A 17,629-nucleotide genomic window follows, 5' to 3' on the forward strand; every position below is an offset into this window, starting at 1 on the left:
TTATTAAAACATACTACAATTATAATTTTACATAAAATGGCGACTGAAAGGAATAGTTTATGTTTGAATGCACCCGATTTGGCTGCCCCTAACTTTAATGGTACCTTATCTTAAAATTTAAAATTCGCCTTTGAGATCAAAACATCTACTTCACAGAAATTACATCCATCCTGAAACTACTTTTGGACTCTTTATGCATAATTATAAGACATGAATACAAAAATAACTCGAATAAATCTCATTATATTAACTTTATAACTTACAATGATAAATAAATTTAAATTACACAATTCAATGTGAAACAACGTATAACGCCTCTTTCTCTGAATCCGTTTAGAACCGATCGTCGTTACTAGCATGTACAGTCAAGTGTAAAAATATGGGTGCATACAACTTACTCAAAAATATGTCCCATAGTTCTTAATTCGCTGACATAAGAGCTATGGGACAATATTTTTTGACTTTTTTGAGTATGATGAGTACACCCATATTTTTACACTTCACTGTACAAGTATAATGTACAAGTCAGAAGCAGATAGGTACCTATATATATATGTAGTAAGTATGAATTATCTGAGATGATTTTGGCCTCAAACCCTAAGCTGTTACACAAAAGGCATTGTTTCTTTTGTGTACCGCGGTAGCTACCTAAATTTTCATTAGTGAGAAGGATCAAGCTCGTTTTAGCGTACGTAGAAAAATACAATTTTAGCGTTCTACTTATACGGTTCAAATTCATGTAACAGTATTCAGAGATAATGGGTAATGTAGTACGACAGGTATTAAGAATATTCGGAGGTAGTCTGTGCGGAAAGAGAAGAGTTGTGAAATGTATAGGAACCAACGACTCTTTTTTTTCCGCACGCAGACTCTAACAAAAAAACTGTTACATAAATTAGAGCCATAAGTGTAGAACACTAAATTGCCATTTAAACGGGCTTGATCCTTCTCACTAATGATAAATTAGGTAGCCACCGCGGTGCACAAAAGAAACATTGCCTTTTTGTTTAACAGCTTAGGGTTTGAGGCCAAATAATAATTTCAGATAATTCATACTTTACTTGTATAGTAACGACGTCACTATACGTAACTTGTGACGTCCACCTATTTGAATCCTGGATCACTTTGTACCTTGTCAGTCACATGCAGAGGAATACTCTCAATAAGTAGGTATTCCTGCAAAGCAGTAGCGGTAATGATAATGACTCGTTGATTATTAGATATTATTGTGTTTAATTAATGAAATTGCGATAAGGTACAAAGGTGCCTAGAAATTAAATAAGTTGACTACTTATATATTGATAAAGCGCTCAAAATTATTTGAACAAGCTCTCATTTTACTACCAATATTTCTGCTGCTGATTGTACCTACATTTTTGATCACATGATTAACACATTTACTGCCAGCAACCGAGTAAGTAGTAGGCGGGTTCTCTGTTCGTAAGCGCTTTACGCTACAAAGCGGATAAACCACGTAATCGGCTACACTCGTAGCGCGCACTGACAGTGAACGCGTTAATTATGGTCACTACAAATTTCACTCACTAGTCCACCATGGGCGCTTTCAAAGTAACTAGGAGACTGACTGACCCCATCATGACATTATCAAGAGAAAGAAAATAACGGTTTATGGCCGGCATAGCATACATAGGTGAATATTGTCAATTTTACAAGTACATATTAGTGAATCGTATTGTATCGTCAGTTTTACACATCTTCACTAGGCCCTGACGCTCTTCCAACTTCCAATTAACTCTGAATAGGCCTTTAGGTATAAGTAATTACACAGTAAAACTATAAATACTAAAGTAATCCCGATATATATATACAAAGTTGATAAATTGCACAAAGTATAATAAAAAAAATATTGCACCTAATACTGTGAACATAGTTTTTTTTACATAGTACATCAGGCATTTGTGTTTTATGTGAGTGGGGACCCAATATCTAAATAGGTATCTGTAAAAAACTACACAGGTAATAATCAGAATAAATGTTGGATAAATACTGTAAATATATAGCATTAAGAACTTTACTCGTACTTAATGGTCTTAGTATGTTTTCCATTTATTCATAATTTTCACTAATTATCGTGTATATCTTGTGCAATGACAGAAATAATAAAAAAGCGGCAAATTCATATATATCTAACCACGTGTTTACTCGTTTTAATAAATATTTGTACCATAATCGTTTAAAATACAGGGTGAAATTTAAATCACTATCTATTTATCGGAATCTATTTAGCGAAAAAAAAAAGTACATTTTTTTTTTAATTTTCAATTTTTAAATATTTTCCACGAGTCGTGGTCACCCTATTACCACAAATGTAAACAAACCTAATAGTAGGTTTAACAACAACATCAGCAAAACCCTTATCTGACCTTCACTAAACCTTATAATCGTTGCAATAGGGTCCACCCAGTTAGTGTTGGCGATGGTAGGCAGGTTTATCAATTTCGAGGGTAGTCTAAACTAAACCATTCCGCGCTAGCGGTAAACATAACGGTAAGCATAAATGATTAGTCACTCGTCACTCGCCAACCTTAAAATAATAATCGCGCGCGTACTAAGGTTAAAAAAAATGTTTTCGAACCGGGAATATTACGAAGTGGTACGGTGTTATTTATTAAGTGGTGAGTGTTTACGTGGTGCACAAAGATTATACGAAATGGAATCCGTTCCACGCCTTCGCAGACAAGGATTGAATCCAAGAGTACCATCTCGTGGGACTTTCGTTAATTGCGTCGATTTTTAATCAAATGTACGTAAGTTGATTCAATTTTTTAAATACGCCTGAATGCAAAGATTCCTGACCTAGTTTTTACTCATTGTTTTTAAGCCACGGACGTTTTGTTAATAATCATTAGTCAGAAATAACATTTTAGATTAAAAATGGGTTGCCTTTGCATTTTGACGGTTCTAATAATGATCTGTAATCTCGCTGCAATAGGGTTCATAATTGGTGACGCGATTGCAAACAGCGGGAGGGGCGGGGTGTCAATGACCAAGCGGGTTTTCCACCGCGAGCGGAGCGGACTCATTAAGGACTCAGTTTAACTCGCAAGACTAAACTACGTACTTGTGTTTCCACCAACAAATAGTCGAGCGGAAATGACAAAATGAGCAAAAAGAGTTGAAATGAGCTCGCTCAGCTCGTGAGAGCGGAGCGGTGTCATTACGGAGTCCGGTCAACTCGCAATGGTAAATTACATAGGCGCGTTTCCACAGGGAAAGAGGTGAGCGGAGCGAGTCAACTAGTTAAAATGAGCCCGCTGCGTCAAGGTCCGGCCGACTAGTTTGAAAAGGACTCGTTGCTGTCTTCTTGAAATTGTTCTCTGGTAACCCTGTAATATTCTTAAATTTTTCTTCGTCTAAATCGTTGAATAGCCTATATTCCCCCTTCAGTGTTCTTTCTCGAATGTGCTGGCATAACCAAAATCTTCGTTTGGCGCGCTTGTTTCTCTGTTTTGTATACAACAATATGTATTTTTTCTTCTTGTATAAAAACTCGTAATCGCTATCACTTGATTCCGTATCGCACGACATCATGTTCAAACACGACCACACGCAACCAGTTCAAAACTTCAACTGAACTCGCTCTCTGTGGAAATCGACTATTCATTTTCTATTTCTCTTTATCCGTTCAGCCCGCTCCGCTCATTCCTCTTTTTCATTTCTCTTTTGCGGTGGGAATCAAACAACTAAACTCTTTGTTGGTGGAAACGCAAACCTATTTTTTAACAACGAAGTCCGCTCCGCTTAGCCATCTCTCGCTCATTACTCGTTCGCGGTGGAAAACCAGCTTAACTGATAAGAGAGAAGCGGGTGTAGTGGGTAGTTGTCGGTTCACCATAACGTACGAGGTTTTTAGGACAACTTGATGATGAGTTATTTCGAAAAAAATGTACTGAGCGGTATTAAAAGAAAAAACACGTGTTTAATATTTTTTCGAGTTCTTTCGGTTGTTTCAATTTGGCCAGTGAATTAAATTTCACCCTGTATATCAGCGCGCGATAACGCCTAGATAATGAGTTTTTTTAAAGTCAGTCGGGGCAAGTGCGGCCGTTAGAGCCCCTTCACCGTGTCCGCACTTTTACCAGAAAGCAAAGGGAAAGTGTGGTCACGGTGGAACGGCTCTCACTCCTAGTATTACGCCATTGGACGTAATCCATGGGCGCACTTGGCCCGACCTCGTTCACTCCGAGATAAATCTGATGGCGACCTGTACCCGACACGTGGCCTTTTCTATAAGAAGAACAATGTCTCATTTGCTTTGTTTCAAAATGTAATGGTATATGCAAATAATTATATTTAACACACTCGTAGCCAGATATGGATGTTTATAGTTTAATTACCACATCAATAAGCCCAACTGCATAGATAGAACAATCTAGAAAATCGATAAATGACCATAGCAAGTATTTACTGGCTTAAATAAATTAGGTAGAATAAACAATATTGTTACAGAACTGCAATACAAAATCTCCTCTTCATTTTTGCAACACTCCTCATATAAACTTTGATGACTCATGGAAACATCAAATAACTAATATAACTTTAAAGAATACTTCAATTCGTAACTTTCATCGATTAATTGGTTAAACCTACCTACACTAAAACTACTTTATGATTACAACCTTACATTTACCATAAATGGTGAATTCGGTGTAAGTTTCCAAATAACCAATGTATGTTTAATTGACAAGAATAGTTTATACGTATCAGAAACAATTATGTGCCTAAGCAAGGCGGCTACAGAAAATCCAGAATTCACCCCAAATCCAGAATTCACCCCAGTCTCATAGCTTTTTTAGAGAGTAGGTAAGTAACAATTTTCAAAGAGAGCCAAGGCAAACACTGAAGCTACTCGGCCACCACTATTTGAATGCTTAGAATTTGTGGCAAGCCAGTTGCATATTAGAGAAGTAGACATTATTTCAGCGAAATTATTAACCATAGATTTAGTCGATTTGACCACGACATATAAAATAAAGTAATAAAATCCTTATATATATTTGAAAGACATGTTGCACACATTGGTAAATGTCACAATGCTGAGCATTAATGAGCCAACATTATCACCAAATTCGTCACAGTAAGAAAGAAGTACGATTCATTTCATCATTTTCCTTAAAAAGAACTTTTGTTAATGCACGTATAGTTGAAAAATTACAAAATGCTATAAATATTATAGCAATAAGCTTAAACCAATTATATGAAGGAAAAAAAAAACAATATTCTTCCTTTGTTCAAATTAAAAAATGTTGATCACAATCCAGATATAAAATGATAATTCTCTTTTATACATACAAATACCTTCTAAAAATCGGTTTATATATATTTATGTCATATAATGCATATGTATTATATGACGAAATGTTATTAATTACTATCACATGAGTCATAAATGGGAGGTTATCGATACGAGCACTATGGCTGCAGACTCAAAGTCGAGTATTGGACACGATTTCAAAACGTAATCCTACCTCAAAATGCAAACAAAACTGCACTTTATGCAAGAATATTTCATGAACAGTTATTTATTCAGACAAATCCAGGTACTTAATACCTTTTTTTTCCTTGTTCATTAATCACGCATCAATTTATTTACACACTCAAAATTAATTTTAAAACATACTTTTGCTTGTCCATTTTCATTAAAGAATAAAACATTTCAAGTATGTATTATTGTATGTTGTTGTGACTTGAGTCTAATTTGCAACACCTATGGAGTTCTGGTAATCAGACCGCAAACAAGTTGTTATAATAGTTAAATACATACATGAACAATTATTCGTTTAGTTTTCCTGATATTCATCAAATTTAAGGTCCTTATTAAATACCTTCTAAAATTTTAATTACGTCCTGTTAGCAGGATGAGTGTCGCGGTAGGATGTAGTATTGTATATATTTGAGGAATTTAAATATTCAATAAATTTATAAATATAGTACCTGCAGATGTAGGTATGTGCTTTATAAATCCCAACCCTAAAAATGACTTTTAACAAATTAATATCACATTAGCAAACACAAATAACAAATCAAGTATTAAATAACATTAAACTTCCAGAGTTCACTGATTTGCACGCATCAACATTTACATGACACATTTTTGGTACTCGCGTTTGTACATTTGGCTGACAGACGTTCTCCCTAAAGCTACTTACAGAAAACATGCAACTTAAATATTATACTTCATACAATACTTTGTCTGTTCCCTCACGCGCCCTTACACTTCCCAATCAAATTCATCAAAAACTGGACGCAATACAAATTTATACTTTCGTTGTTGATTGGGCCATTCAAATTTTTACATACCTCTTCTAATAGAAGTATTAAGCAATGGAAAATATCACATGATAATATGCATAGTTATTATTACCATCACATACTTATCATTGCATTTTAGACATTATTCAGATCCAATAGAAGAGTATAGCCAGGTTGTTGATCATTTCAAAGACAAAACAACCGGGCTAATAATACAAAATCTTTCTGGGAACATGAGATCAGTGCATCTGTTTATACATACAGGAATGACTTGAACCTCATGCATGATACCTTTATCACATAAGTGAAAGATCACACCAGTCATCTATTTAAATAGAAGACTAGATTCAGCAAGACTCACATAAAGTATCATTTGGTACTACTGCCTGGGTCTCTGCTGGTGTGAAGCCTGGCACTCCATTTGATGGTTTGATTGATTTTGATGGGGTTCCAGGTGTTCACTTTCATGTGACTGTTTCTTCTCCGGCTTGCTTACTAGATGAGCATTGATGGGATACTTGAGTGTGGTTCGGAGTTGGTCGTTGTGTTCATCTAGCGAGTTAATGGCGTAATGTAGAACAAGCTCATTTAATGTCCTGAAAAAAAAAAACATGATTAATATACATATGTACAATAACAATTAGGTGTGAATTCATATGTATCTGAATATTACAAGAGCAGCTAGTATTGTTAATAAAATAAAAAGTTTATTAAATATAAGCCATCATTCTTCTTTGAATTGGATGGCCAGATAGCATTTCATTCCACAAATTCAATGCCTAATATCAACAACTGGGAATTAGACCGCCGACCCTCATACAAGGATAATGCCATCAATGACTAATTAAAATATGTATGTTGTATAAGGAAAAAACGTAACTAAGGCAAGCATGTTTGAATTAATGTGAATAATTTTCATATTAAAGTATTTTTTCAATAATAAAATGTAATTGCTAATGACTAAGAAAAAGGAACTTAGCAGTTAGCACTAACATAATAAATTTCCAATATTACTTTTGACAACTCATCTAATTAATCTATATTGCAGCCAATTTATTTACAATGATAAAAGACAAAATTGTAACTAGTGCTATAATAAACTTACTTGTAAACATTATATGGTTCTGCAAAACCATAACCTCTTTCAGTCTTGAATATAATGCAATGGTAGACAATGTTGTTACAACATATGGATAGTGCAAGTTGCCCTCTAGAGTTTGGCCGTATTAAAAATGTGCCTGTAGGTTTTCCATCTAGAATTTTCTCAGCATTTTCGCGAGTGCAATTTTCTACCATCCAACTTTTCATTTCACGATGTGCATATAACTCTTCTAACTTATGTATGTTATCCTCCTCTAAATTTGTTAAATACTCGTCAGTCTTACCACGCCTTTGGAGCCATCTGAAATCACCAATGCTTTAATGAGAAACTTGTATATTGACAAACAAATTAAATTAAATTACACTAGTCTTTCGTCTGGGGGGAGGAAGGGGAGGGGGGAGTGGACACCCACTGCACCTACACGTGTGGATGTTTTAACAGAGGTCCTTCATTTCTATATTTGTCTTAGGATACTTTGACAAATTTAAAAAATAAAGTTCTGGCCTTTAGGGAAGAAATAAAATTCTAGCAGACTTACATTTTGTGCAGATCTTTTTTCTTGAAGAGATCTACTATTTGTGGTTTAAGTTGAGTTATCTCTCTCTCAAGCTTCAAGTTTTCTTTTACAGTAACCCGAAGTAAATTGTGCAGATCATAACTTGCTTGTTTCAAGCTGTTCACTCTTGATATTAGCTGCTTGTTATTTTGTATAAGATCTGTTTTCTCATGTGGTTGTGCTTTAGACTGCATTTCATCTTGATATCGGAGATGTTCCTCACAAACTTTAACAGTCTCGTTGAATGCATCTAGAGCTTGTTTCTTAGCCTTAACTTCCTCCCTCAATCTCATGTATTTGTCAGAGCATTCATCAAAGTTCCTTGTTTTAAGGACATATTGTTTATGTATGTTTTTATATTCTGCTTCGAGTGTTTCTTCACTGTCATTTTCACCTCCATCATTTTCTTGGGATCGTAACAAAGGGTACATAAGAGTGATGTCCAGGTTGCGGTTGCAGTGTGCGAGGGAGCACTGCGTGTAGAACCTGACCAGTTCCACAACAGAAGCAAACTGGAATGGCTCACAGAATCCATAGCGTCCATCTTGATAGTATATCTTTATCAATTTGTTGGTTCCTCCTTTGCGGACAGTCAATGTATATCCACTGCCTTTATTTGATGCATTTCGAACCAGGAAAGAGCCATCTGGGGTATCTCTAAGTTTTTCATTTGCCTCATCTCTGTAATTAATTATGTAAGTTCATTATTTAATAATGTATGATAGAAAAGTAAAACTCGGAGAAGAAATTTATAATGCAATATAAAGCAAATTAAGTAACTTTTTTTTTTATTAAACCTTTTTTCGTAGTTGGTTCAAATGTAGCCTAAGTCACCAGCATCAAAAATAAAATTGGGTCATGAATATTGACACTATGGAAAAAGACAGAAAGTCATTCCCATAAACATAAAAGGGAGAAAGACTTCTAAATTTGTAATCCTTCTCACAATTGGGTAACATAAAATGATGCAATAAAGAATCTATTGATAACACATTGCCATTATAGTCTATTGAACAGCCAATAACACAAAAAAATCATATTTTAAGTTTGTTAAATACATATCCCCTTATTCATAAACGCGCTACAAACCTCAATTAGCTAATAATTGTTTATCTATCAGTCACTTTGACTAATGTATTTGTAAGAAAGGGATAAAACATAATTTAACTAAATCAGGCCCATACAGTTTTATGAATAAGGGCCATAAGGGGGATAGTAAATATAGAATATTATATAATAATTCATTCTTAACAAATAATCACCTGCTCTTAGATATTATTTTGTGTAGAAATCTTGTGCAATTTCAAATTAACCCTAACTAATCAGCAGGTCACAACTGGCTGTTGCCATGCAATAGTTGACATAAGAGTCTAAGTTTCCTATATAACAAATTAATATTTAATTTTTCATTTATTTAAGCTAGAATAAATAACTTGTCAATTATCTGCACTGACACAAAAATGTTGGTATTAAAAATCAAACAGATAAGTATCTAGAACATGTGTCCAATCTCAAGTATTAACCTATAAAAATTTCTTAATTTTCCTTCCTTAACCTATAAGATAGGTACCTAGAGTCAGACCAAGCTAAGTTGGCAGCGATTTTGATAGCACAGACTGTGAAAGTGTTAAGTAAATATCATAATTTCATAGAAGTTTGATGTTTAAAATAACACTTCAACAGTCTGCTATCAAAATCGCTGCCAACTTAGCTTGGTTTGACTCTACTAGCATTCCAGTTAGACACCATGAAAATTAATTTATCTTCAAAGGTAATAGTTATTTACAATACAAGTGCGGAAAAGAGGAAATTCGAATTGCGAATTATCTATTCGCATGTGTATCGTACAACGTTTTACAGTACATATGGCCTTTTAACTTTTGATATTCGCACGAAAAGTGCTATTTTTTCCGCACTAGTGTGGGAAAATAGGACCATATGTACTGTAAAAATTATTATCAATTACTAATATCATAAGAAATAAAATGTACCTACCTATTTATTGATAAATGGCATTGGAATGTAGGTAAAGTAGTGCACCTATGTTTGAGTTTATATAAAATGGCCATTTTATTCTGTTGTTATTTTGCATATTTAACTGCACTTGGTACACACATATGAGTGCATTTAAGGATAGGTACAAAATAAAGATAAATATAAAGTTTTAAGTATGAACTTAGTAGTTGTAATAGCAACTTCTAAAGTTAAAACATTAAATTATTCATCTTTATAATTTTCTTAACATGTTATGGACTACTGGCCTCTACTCAGGAATATAATGTTATTATAGTAAATATATATTTAGAGTAAAATGTGTTATACAGAAACTTACTAAAATTCTCAATGATATTGAAAGGAAAACAATACTTCACAGTAGGTTCTAAATAATAATCATATCAAAGAATATGACAGACAGGATTATTAATATTATTATGTTTAATAAGACGAATTTGTATACTTAAAATATACATAAAGTTAATGACAGTAAAAAACATACTAATATGATTTTTATAGGAAGCTTACCTTGTGATGTCACCCCAATACCATTCACAGTTTTCGAGACATTCTTCAGGTGGCTGCGGAGGGGCGCCTATTTCAACCATTATTTCATTATAAGCACCGAGTTACTCAAACTACTAAACTGCACTCAATAAGCTCGATATCTAACCAGATTCCGGCTACTACTACTAGCACTACTTCCGCCTGAACATAACCAAACGGTCATCAAATACACTTTACAAACATTGTTAGAACTAGTAAGATCACTTAAATAACATTAACACTTTAGTTGTAAGTCATGGTTCAGAAGAACTTCGCGGACACACATAAAACGGAGCAATTTGGTTCACAAAGGAAATGGGCGAGCGCAATGACAGTTACTAGGGCACATTGTCCATCGTTTCCTGGAGATAAACTACTACTCGCGGTGACACAAAACTTGGAATAAACGTTAATGCAGTTGTAACAAAAGTAAAGACATGGAATTCTAATTAAATATCTAAATTATAAAACTTGCAAGTATTAAAACTCAGTCTGCTGTATCTCTGTCGGCCATATTTCAATGCTTCTATACCTATCTTATCTATACTATATGCTGTACATAGACAAAGATATATGTAGAAGGCTGTCGTCCATTGGTCGGTTTATTTAAAGGCCGTAACACACTAAGGCGGTGCGATAGTGTGTTATCACTATAATGCTCTGTACACACTATACCCGATGAACGTCAAGGCGCGCCATGAATCTAGTATTAGAACTGGATCTGGCAAAAATCAAAAAATCAAAATCAAAAATATACTTTATTCATGTAGGCCTAGCAACAAGCTCTTATGAATCGTAATTAATCTTAATCTAATTATCAGAGCAATTTATTGATGTTAATATTATTCCATAATAAAATTGGATTATTATACTTACATATCAAATTTAACACTAAGAATTTCACAAAAGGATCGTCAACCATTAAAAAGATTGTATAAAAAAATACTAGTCTAGAATTTCTAGAATAAAATCTAAATGTCAAAAAAAAAAGCATAAGTAACAAAAGAAGTAGATAGTACAAAATACAAATACAAAAAAAAATACAAAATTCTTTATTTCATTAAAAACCATTACATATTTTTACCAATGGCTGGTGTCTCCCTGTAAGTTATTTACAAAATAACCTGTGCTGGGAGGCACCGCTCTTCCATATCTAATTTACAATTTATTTAGTATTATACTATCATATACTTAATTATTATGTGTGTGTGTGTGTGTGTGTGTGTGTATGTGTGTGAGTGTGTGTACTTGTGCGGCTTGGCTAGGCTACATAACCTAGCAAGTCTTCCACCTGATCGTAATTTTTATCTACTAACCAATTTACTACCTTATTTTTTACATCGTATTGTAGCTTTGGGTATATATCTAGTGCTTTGTTTAAAATATTGTATAGGTGCGAAGAACGTTTATTATATTGCCTATTAGCAAAAGTGGTGTTGGTGATAGTATTACATCGGAATATCCATTTCCTCATCAATAATCAAATATACCTAATAAATAAATAATCATTTCGAATAACAATTAATCCCACGTTGTAATATCATTCATGTAGTCTTGTGTGGTATAATAAGCTTTAGAAATAAGTTTACGCTTTACATAATTCTTAAATTTATTAATAGATAATTCAGTAATATGGTTTGGAAGTTTATTACTTATAAAATCTTACACAATTACCCATGAATGATTTTTTAATTTTATGGAGCCGAGTGAAGGGCACTGCGAGCTTATGTTTATTTCTAGTATTAATATTATGAATTTCACAATTTTTCCTAAAATTTACAATATTTTTATGTACATACAGAATATTCTCATAAATGTATTGACGGTGCACTGCCATTATGTCAATTTCCTTAAATTTATCTCTAAGTGAGTCTCTATGGTTCATTTTGTATATTGCTCGAATAGCCCTCTTCTGCAGAACAAAAATGGTATTTATCTCTGAAGCACCGCCCCACAGTAAAATACCATATGCCATAATGCTATGGAAGTAACTAAAATATACTAATCGAGCTGTTTTCACGTCAGTTAACTGACGGATTTTGCTCACTGCAAAAGCTGCAGAGCTCAGTCTATTCGAAAGAGTAGCAATATGGGGACCCCACTGGAGTTTAGAATCTAAAGTTATACCAAGAAAAACTGTACTATCAACTAATTCCAATTCCTCATCCTTCACAATGACACTTGTTTGCACATGCCTTACGTTACTACTAGTGACAAACTTAATACATTTAGTCTTTTTCTCATTTAACAATAAATTATTAACATTGAACCAATTTACTACTTTTGAAATGGCATTGTTTACATCATTGTAAGCTTGTTGCTGTCGTTTGACTTTGAAAATAAGTGAGGTGTCGTCTGCAAACAATACTATATCATGGTGGGTCTTAACAAGGAATGGCAAGTCATTTATGTAGATAAGGAACAGGAAAGGCCCCAATATTGACCCCTGTGGTACACCCATAGAGACCAATGACCCAGGTGATCGCTGTCCATTCACATCGACCCTTTGTATTCTACCATTTAAGTAGGACTTAAGTAAATTCAGTGCCGATCCTCTAACTCCGTAATAATGAAGTTTCCTGATTAATGTTTCATGACAAACACAGTCGAAGGCCTTAGATAAATCACAGAAGACACCTAAAGCATCTCGTGACTCCTCCCAGGCATCGAAAATATGCTTAATTAGCTCAACACCGGCATCGGTTGTTGAGCGACCCCGTGTAAAACCAAACTGCTTATTATGCATCAAATTATTAACGTTAAAATGTCGTACTAATTGAGAAAGAACTAATTTTTCAAAAATCTTGCTAAATGTTGGTAGCACAGATATCGGTCTAAAGTTAGTGGGGTCAGAGCTGCTACCAGATTTAAATAAAGGAATTACTTTACTATGTTTCATTAGATCAGGAAACTCGCCGCAATCAACACTGTTGTTATTTAAATATAACTACCAAGTCAGGCGCTACAATTTCTACTAAGGATTTGACAGCATGGACAGAGACTCCCCAGAGGTCATTAGTTTTTTTGACATTAATTGATTTAAACGCCTTTATTACATCTGAGGTACAAACATGTTCAAAATGAAGGTCTCCACAACACTCTGGAGCGTTATGTTTTAATAATGTAACAGCAGATGAGGGTGATGAATTTAAATCCTTAGTTGTGGATACTGGTACCTCGGTGAAAAATTTTTCAAATTCTGTAGCTACTTCTAAATTGGAATCTATAATTTTGTTATCAATGTTTAGTTTAAGCTCTTTAATTGTGTGTTTAGAGCGACCAGTCTCCACATTTATAACTTTCCAGGTTGCTTTAACAATGTCGGAACTACTTTTTATTTTTCTGACTTAGATAATTTCGCTTAGCTATATGACAATCTACTTTAAACTTCTTCGAATACTCCTTCACATGTTCTTTAAATTCATCACTCTGATTAAACCGCCGTTCCTCATATAAGGCATACAGTTCACGTCTTCTTTGATGTAAGTCCGCAGTAGCCCACTCACTAAAAACTGATGCACCACTAACTACGACCGATTTTGAGGTGAATATCGCATTATAATGATCCATAAAAGTGTGAAAGAATGAATTATACATACTATTAGGACTCATATCGGAAGACAAAAAGGGTAGCGCCTGAACTAAACTTAGCTTCATTCTTTCCACGCGGTCCGAGGTTACTGGTACAAAAGTTATTTGTTTTCTCATGGTATTTTTCCTTAATGCCTCAAATACCATTAATTGACCTAAGTGGTCTGATTCTAAATTGCTGATAACTTTTTTAGCAATAGGAAAAATATCTGTGAAAATATTATCTATACAGGTTGCACTAGTAGCAGTCACTCTAGTGGGCTCCATAAACATGTGGTTGAGATTACAAGATTTAAAAAGATACAATAATCTACAAGACATTGTTGAATTTTCCATAATATTTACATTAAAGTCGCCGCATATAAGCAATTTCTTACTAGAAGATGATATTTTAAGTAGGGCAGATTCCATTATGTTTTCAAATAATTCAAAATTACTTAATGGCGGCCTATACACACAGACAACAATAAATTGCTCTAATTCTACTGCACTTAGTTCTATAGTCCGTTCAACAGACATGGATACAATGTCCTTACGTTCCTTAAATTTTAACTGACTATTTAATATAATTAATGACCCACCATGTATGGAACTAAGTCTGGTGAACGAACTTCCCGCCTGGTGATTATTAAATTGGGGCATTAATTCATTATTATTTAACCAATGTTCAGTAAGACATAAAATATCAATATTAAAATCATTCAAAAAAAGTTCTATCTGTAATTTTTTTCCTCTAATACATTGAATATTTTGATGCACCAGGTGGATATACTTTCCATGTTTGCAGTATTTTTCATTATATTTATTTAAAACTAAATTGCCAGAGACAGAATCTTTTGTCTTAACACCTAGTTTAAATCTATTAAATCATTGGTTATGACTGGAACCAATTCCATGTTCATACTGGGCTGCTCAATAGGAGCAGAATTGTCTGCCAAATTCTTGGCAGAAATGTCAAGTAAATATGATAGCGATAAAGCTATTTGTCTTTTGTAATAATTTGAAAGGCAACACTTGCCTTTAGTCAAAAACACCATAGGCATATGGTATTTACTAACAAAATTGTTAGTGTCAATTATGCTAAACTTACTACTATATGTACAAAGATTATATAGAGATATATTTAACTTAGGGGCTGTCCATAAATTACGTCATCGATTTTTGACGATTTTGGACCCCCCCCCCCCCCCTATAATCATCCAAAAATCATGCTTCAAATGACCCCATTTCCTCCTACTTCATGCTACCGTCATCCGATGTCCAGACCCCCCCCCCCTAATTTGAAATGACGTAATTTATGAATAGCCCCTTATGTCTAGTGGTATTTTCTGCCTCTGACATTTGCTCACAATAGGGGAATGTGAAAAAAATAATTTCATGCACTGCAAGCGAGTTTAACTGTTCAAAGTATTTAATTAAATTATTTTTGTTCACATTACCCCTATTCCCCATAAGAATAAGCAGTGTTGTCTTAGAATTAATATTACTGTCATTTAAAATTTGTTTTAAGATATTTTCAAAGCTACTGTGAGGCAGACAATTGCTGATTGTACTAAGTCCCTTTAGGTAAAAGCTTAAAAATGAGCTCATATTGCTTCCAATTTCATCAGAATACATAATAACATTAGGTTTAGGTGTGCTTTGTTGTGTAGTGTGGAAGGAGCTATTATCATTTACATGCTGTTGTGGTAAACCGTCACACAGGCTTAGGTCGAGTAAACTGGTCGACGAATGTTCAGTCACTTGCTTACAAGCACATGACTGGGCATTGGTCAGTGACTCAAACCGTTCTGAATTAAGCTTAATCTGGGATATTAAATCATCCATGGCCAAAGAATATTCATTAATCACCTTTTTAGAACTCTCATTTATTTTTTCTAAGGATTCTATGGAATCCTCCAAACTCTGAATTTTTAATTTTAAAGTCTGTGTGTCGGTTTCATATTGCAATTGACTATTTTCTAACTGGGCAGAATATAAATCTAACTTATCCACTAAATTAACATTAATTTTACAAAATCTCAATTTTTAAAAAAACAATTTATTTATTTTTGACAAGTTTCGGTTTTTTTTTATTAGTCTATTTAATTTAATATATTTATTTAGTTTGTTCCCGCTGCAATTTACTAACCTTGGTGTGGTAGTATCATAGGCTAAATCTGTAGGGGCCACAAGGTTTTCAATTGGTGCGGCAACCAACTAAAAGTCGGGCCGGACCAGTTCTTCGAACAAGCTCTGAGAGTGTGCCACTGCTGCATTGTGTTGGGCCTCCTGTAGCTCATAGATTTGTTCGTGGGCGTCGTGCAGTGCTCTCTCCAATGAGTTGATGTCCTTCAGGGCCTGCTCATACGCAGCACTACACTCAGTGAACCTGTCAACCGTCTCCTGAAGCTGGGCCCGCTCTGAATTTACATTATTGTAGTCAGTTTCTAATGAGCAAAGTTCTTTTTTAAGCTTATCATTGCTATTAAGTACTAATAATAGTTCCTTCTCACTGTCTTCCCTTTCACTGAGCAATTGAGCACAAGATTCCTTGGATATTTTCAACTCCAGCAAGGTAAGTTGGAGTTTATCAGTCTCCTGCTGGCGAGCCGCTGCGGCTGCTCTGCGGGTAAGCATTGTAGACAGTTTTGCAATTGAAATTAAACCCAAAAATAAACAAGGAATCACTCACTCAAGCTAAGTGATATTTAGGTACGTACTTACGTGAAATAGTGACGATTGACTGTATCTACACTGCGTTCTAACCCTGTACAATGATCAACGCTTTATTATAAACACACTTAGTAAATATTAGTGATAAAAAAAAACCCAGAAAGGAATCCAAGGCGAAAGCAGGTTTCAAATTTATAACCTGTAACGGCTACAAATCTGAGATATTACAAGACACTAGTAAACGTCACTAAAGCACTTCACTTATTATGTATACATAAAACTTAATGTTAAAACTATTTGATTCACACTTTTAATGCTTATTTTTTTTTTTTTTTTTTTTGTTAGCCTGGTTAAGTGTCCCACTGCTGGGCAAAGGCCTCCCCTCGCTCCCTCCACTCAACCCTGTCTTTTGTAGTTTCCCGCCAATCCAGACAAAATACGTCCAAGTCGTCCCGCCATCTCCTTTTCGGTCTGCCTGCACTCCGGCTAGCACCATCTATGGTGTTCCGTGGGTCCCACTCCGTAACCATTTTGGCCCACCTTTCAGGGTGCATGCGGCAGACATGTCCAGCCCAGTCCCACTTAAGCTCAGCTTAAGTAAGAGCTTAATGCTTAATATTACATGAAATATCATTAAAATTAAAATAATTACAAGGGACCTAGCAAAATCAGCTGCTTATCGTTTGACAGCCCATTTATTGGTTTGTGGGTGGCATGAGGGTGGGTATAACTGACAGAACGGGATAGTCTTATGTATCTTTCAGTAGGAGTAGCAGCGAAAGCGCTATTATTGTTTGTCCTTGTCACAGTCTCACATATTTTTTGTTCCCCACCTTTATTTTAGTATGGATAATGGTGGGCAACAAATAAATTCGACCAATCACAGAGTCGCATTTGCGTATGTTTTGTAC

The 17,629-nt window shown here is 34.6% G+C and overlaps 1 protein-coding gene across 1 annotated transcript; it reads right to left on the reverse strand.

The window, feature by feature from the left end:
* Positions 1–5,925: 5,925 nt before the first annotated feature.
* On the reverse strand, positions 5,926–17,263 carry LOC134797999 (phosphatidylinositol 3-kinase regulatory subunit gamma). Its single transcript, XM_063770336.1, has 7 exons — positions 17,212–17,263; positions 16,030–16,057; positions 11,563–11,573; positions 10,455–10,545; positions 7,914–8,612; positions 7,379–7,675; positions 5,926–6,869 (listed from the first exon to the last, which is right to left on the reverse strand). Exons 1-7 carry the CDS (start codon positions 17,246–17,248, stop codon positions 6,653–6,655), a joined length of 1,380 nt encoding a protein of 459 aa, XP_063626406.1. The 5' UTR covers positions 17,249–17,263; the 3' UTR covers positions 5,926–6,652.
* Positions 17,264–17,629: the final 366 nt, after the last annotated feature.

Source organism: Cydia splendana, chromosome 1 (genome assembly GCF_910591565.1).
Source record: "Cydia splendana chromosome 1, ilCydSple1.2, whole genome shotgun sequence".
NCBI lineage: Eukaryota > Metazoa > Arthropoda > Insecta > Lepidoptera > Tortricidae > Cydia > Cydia splendana.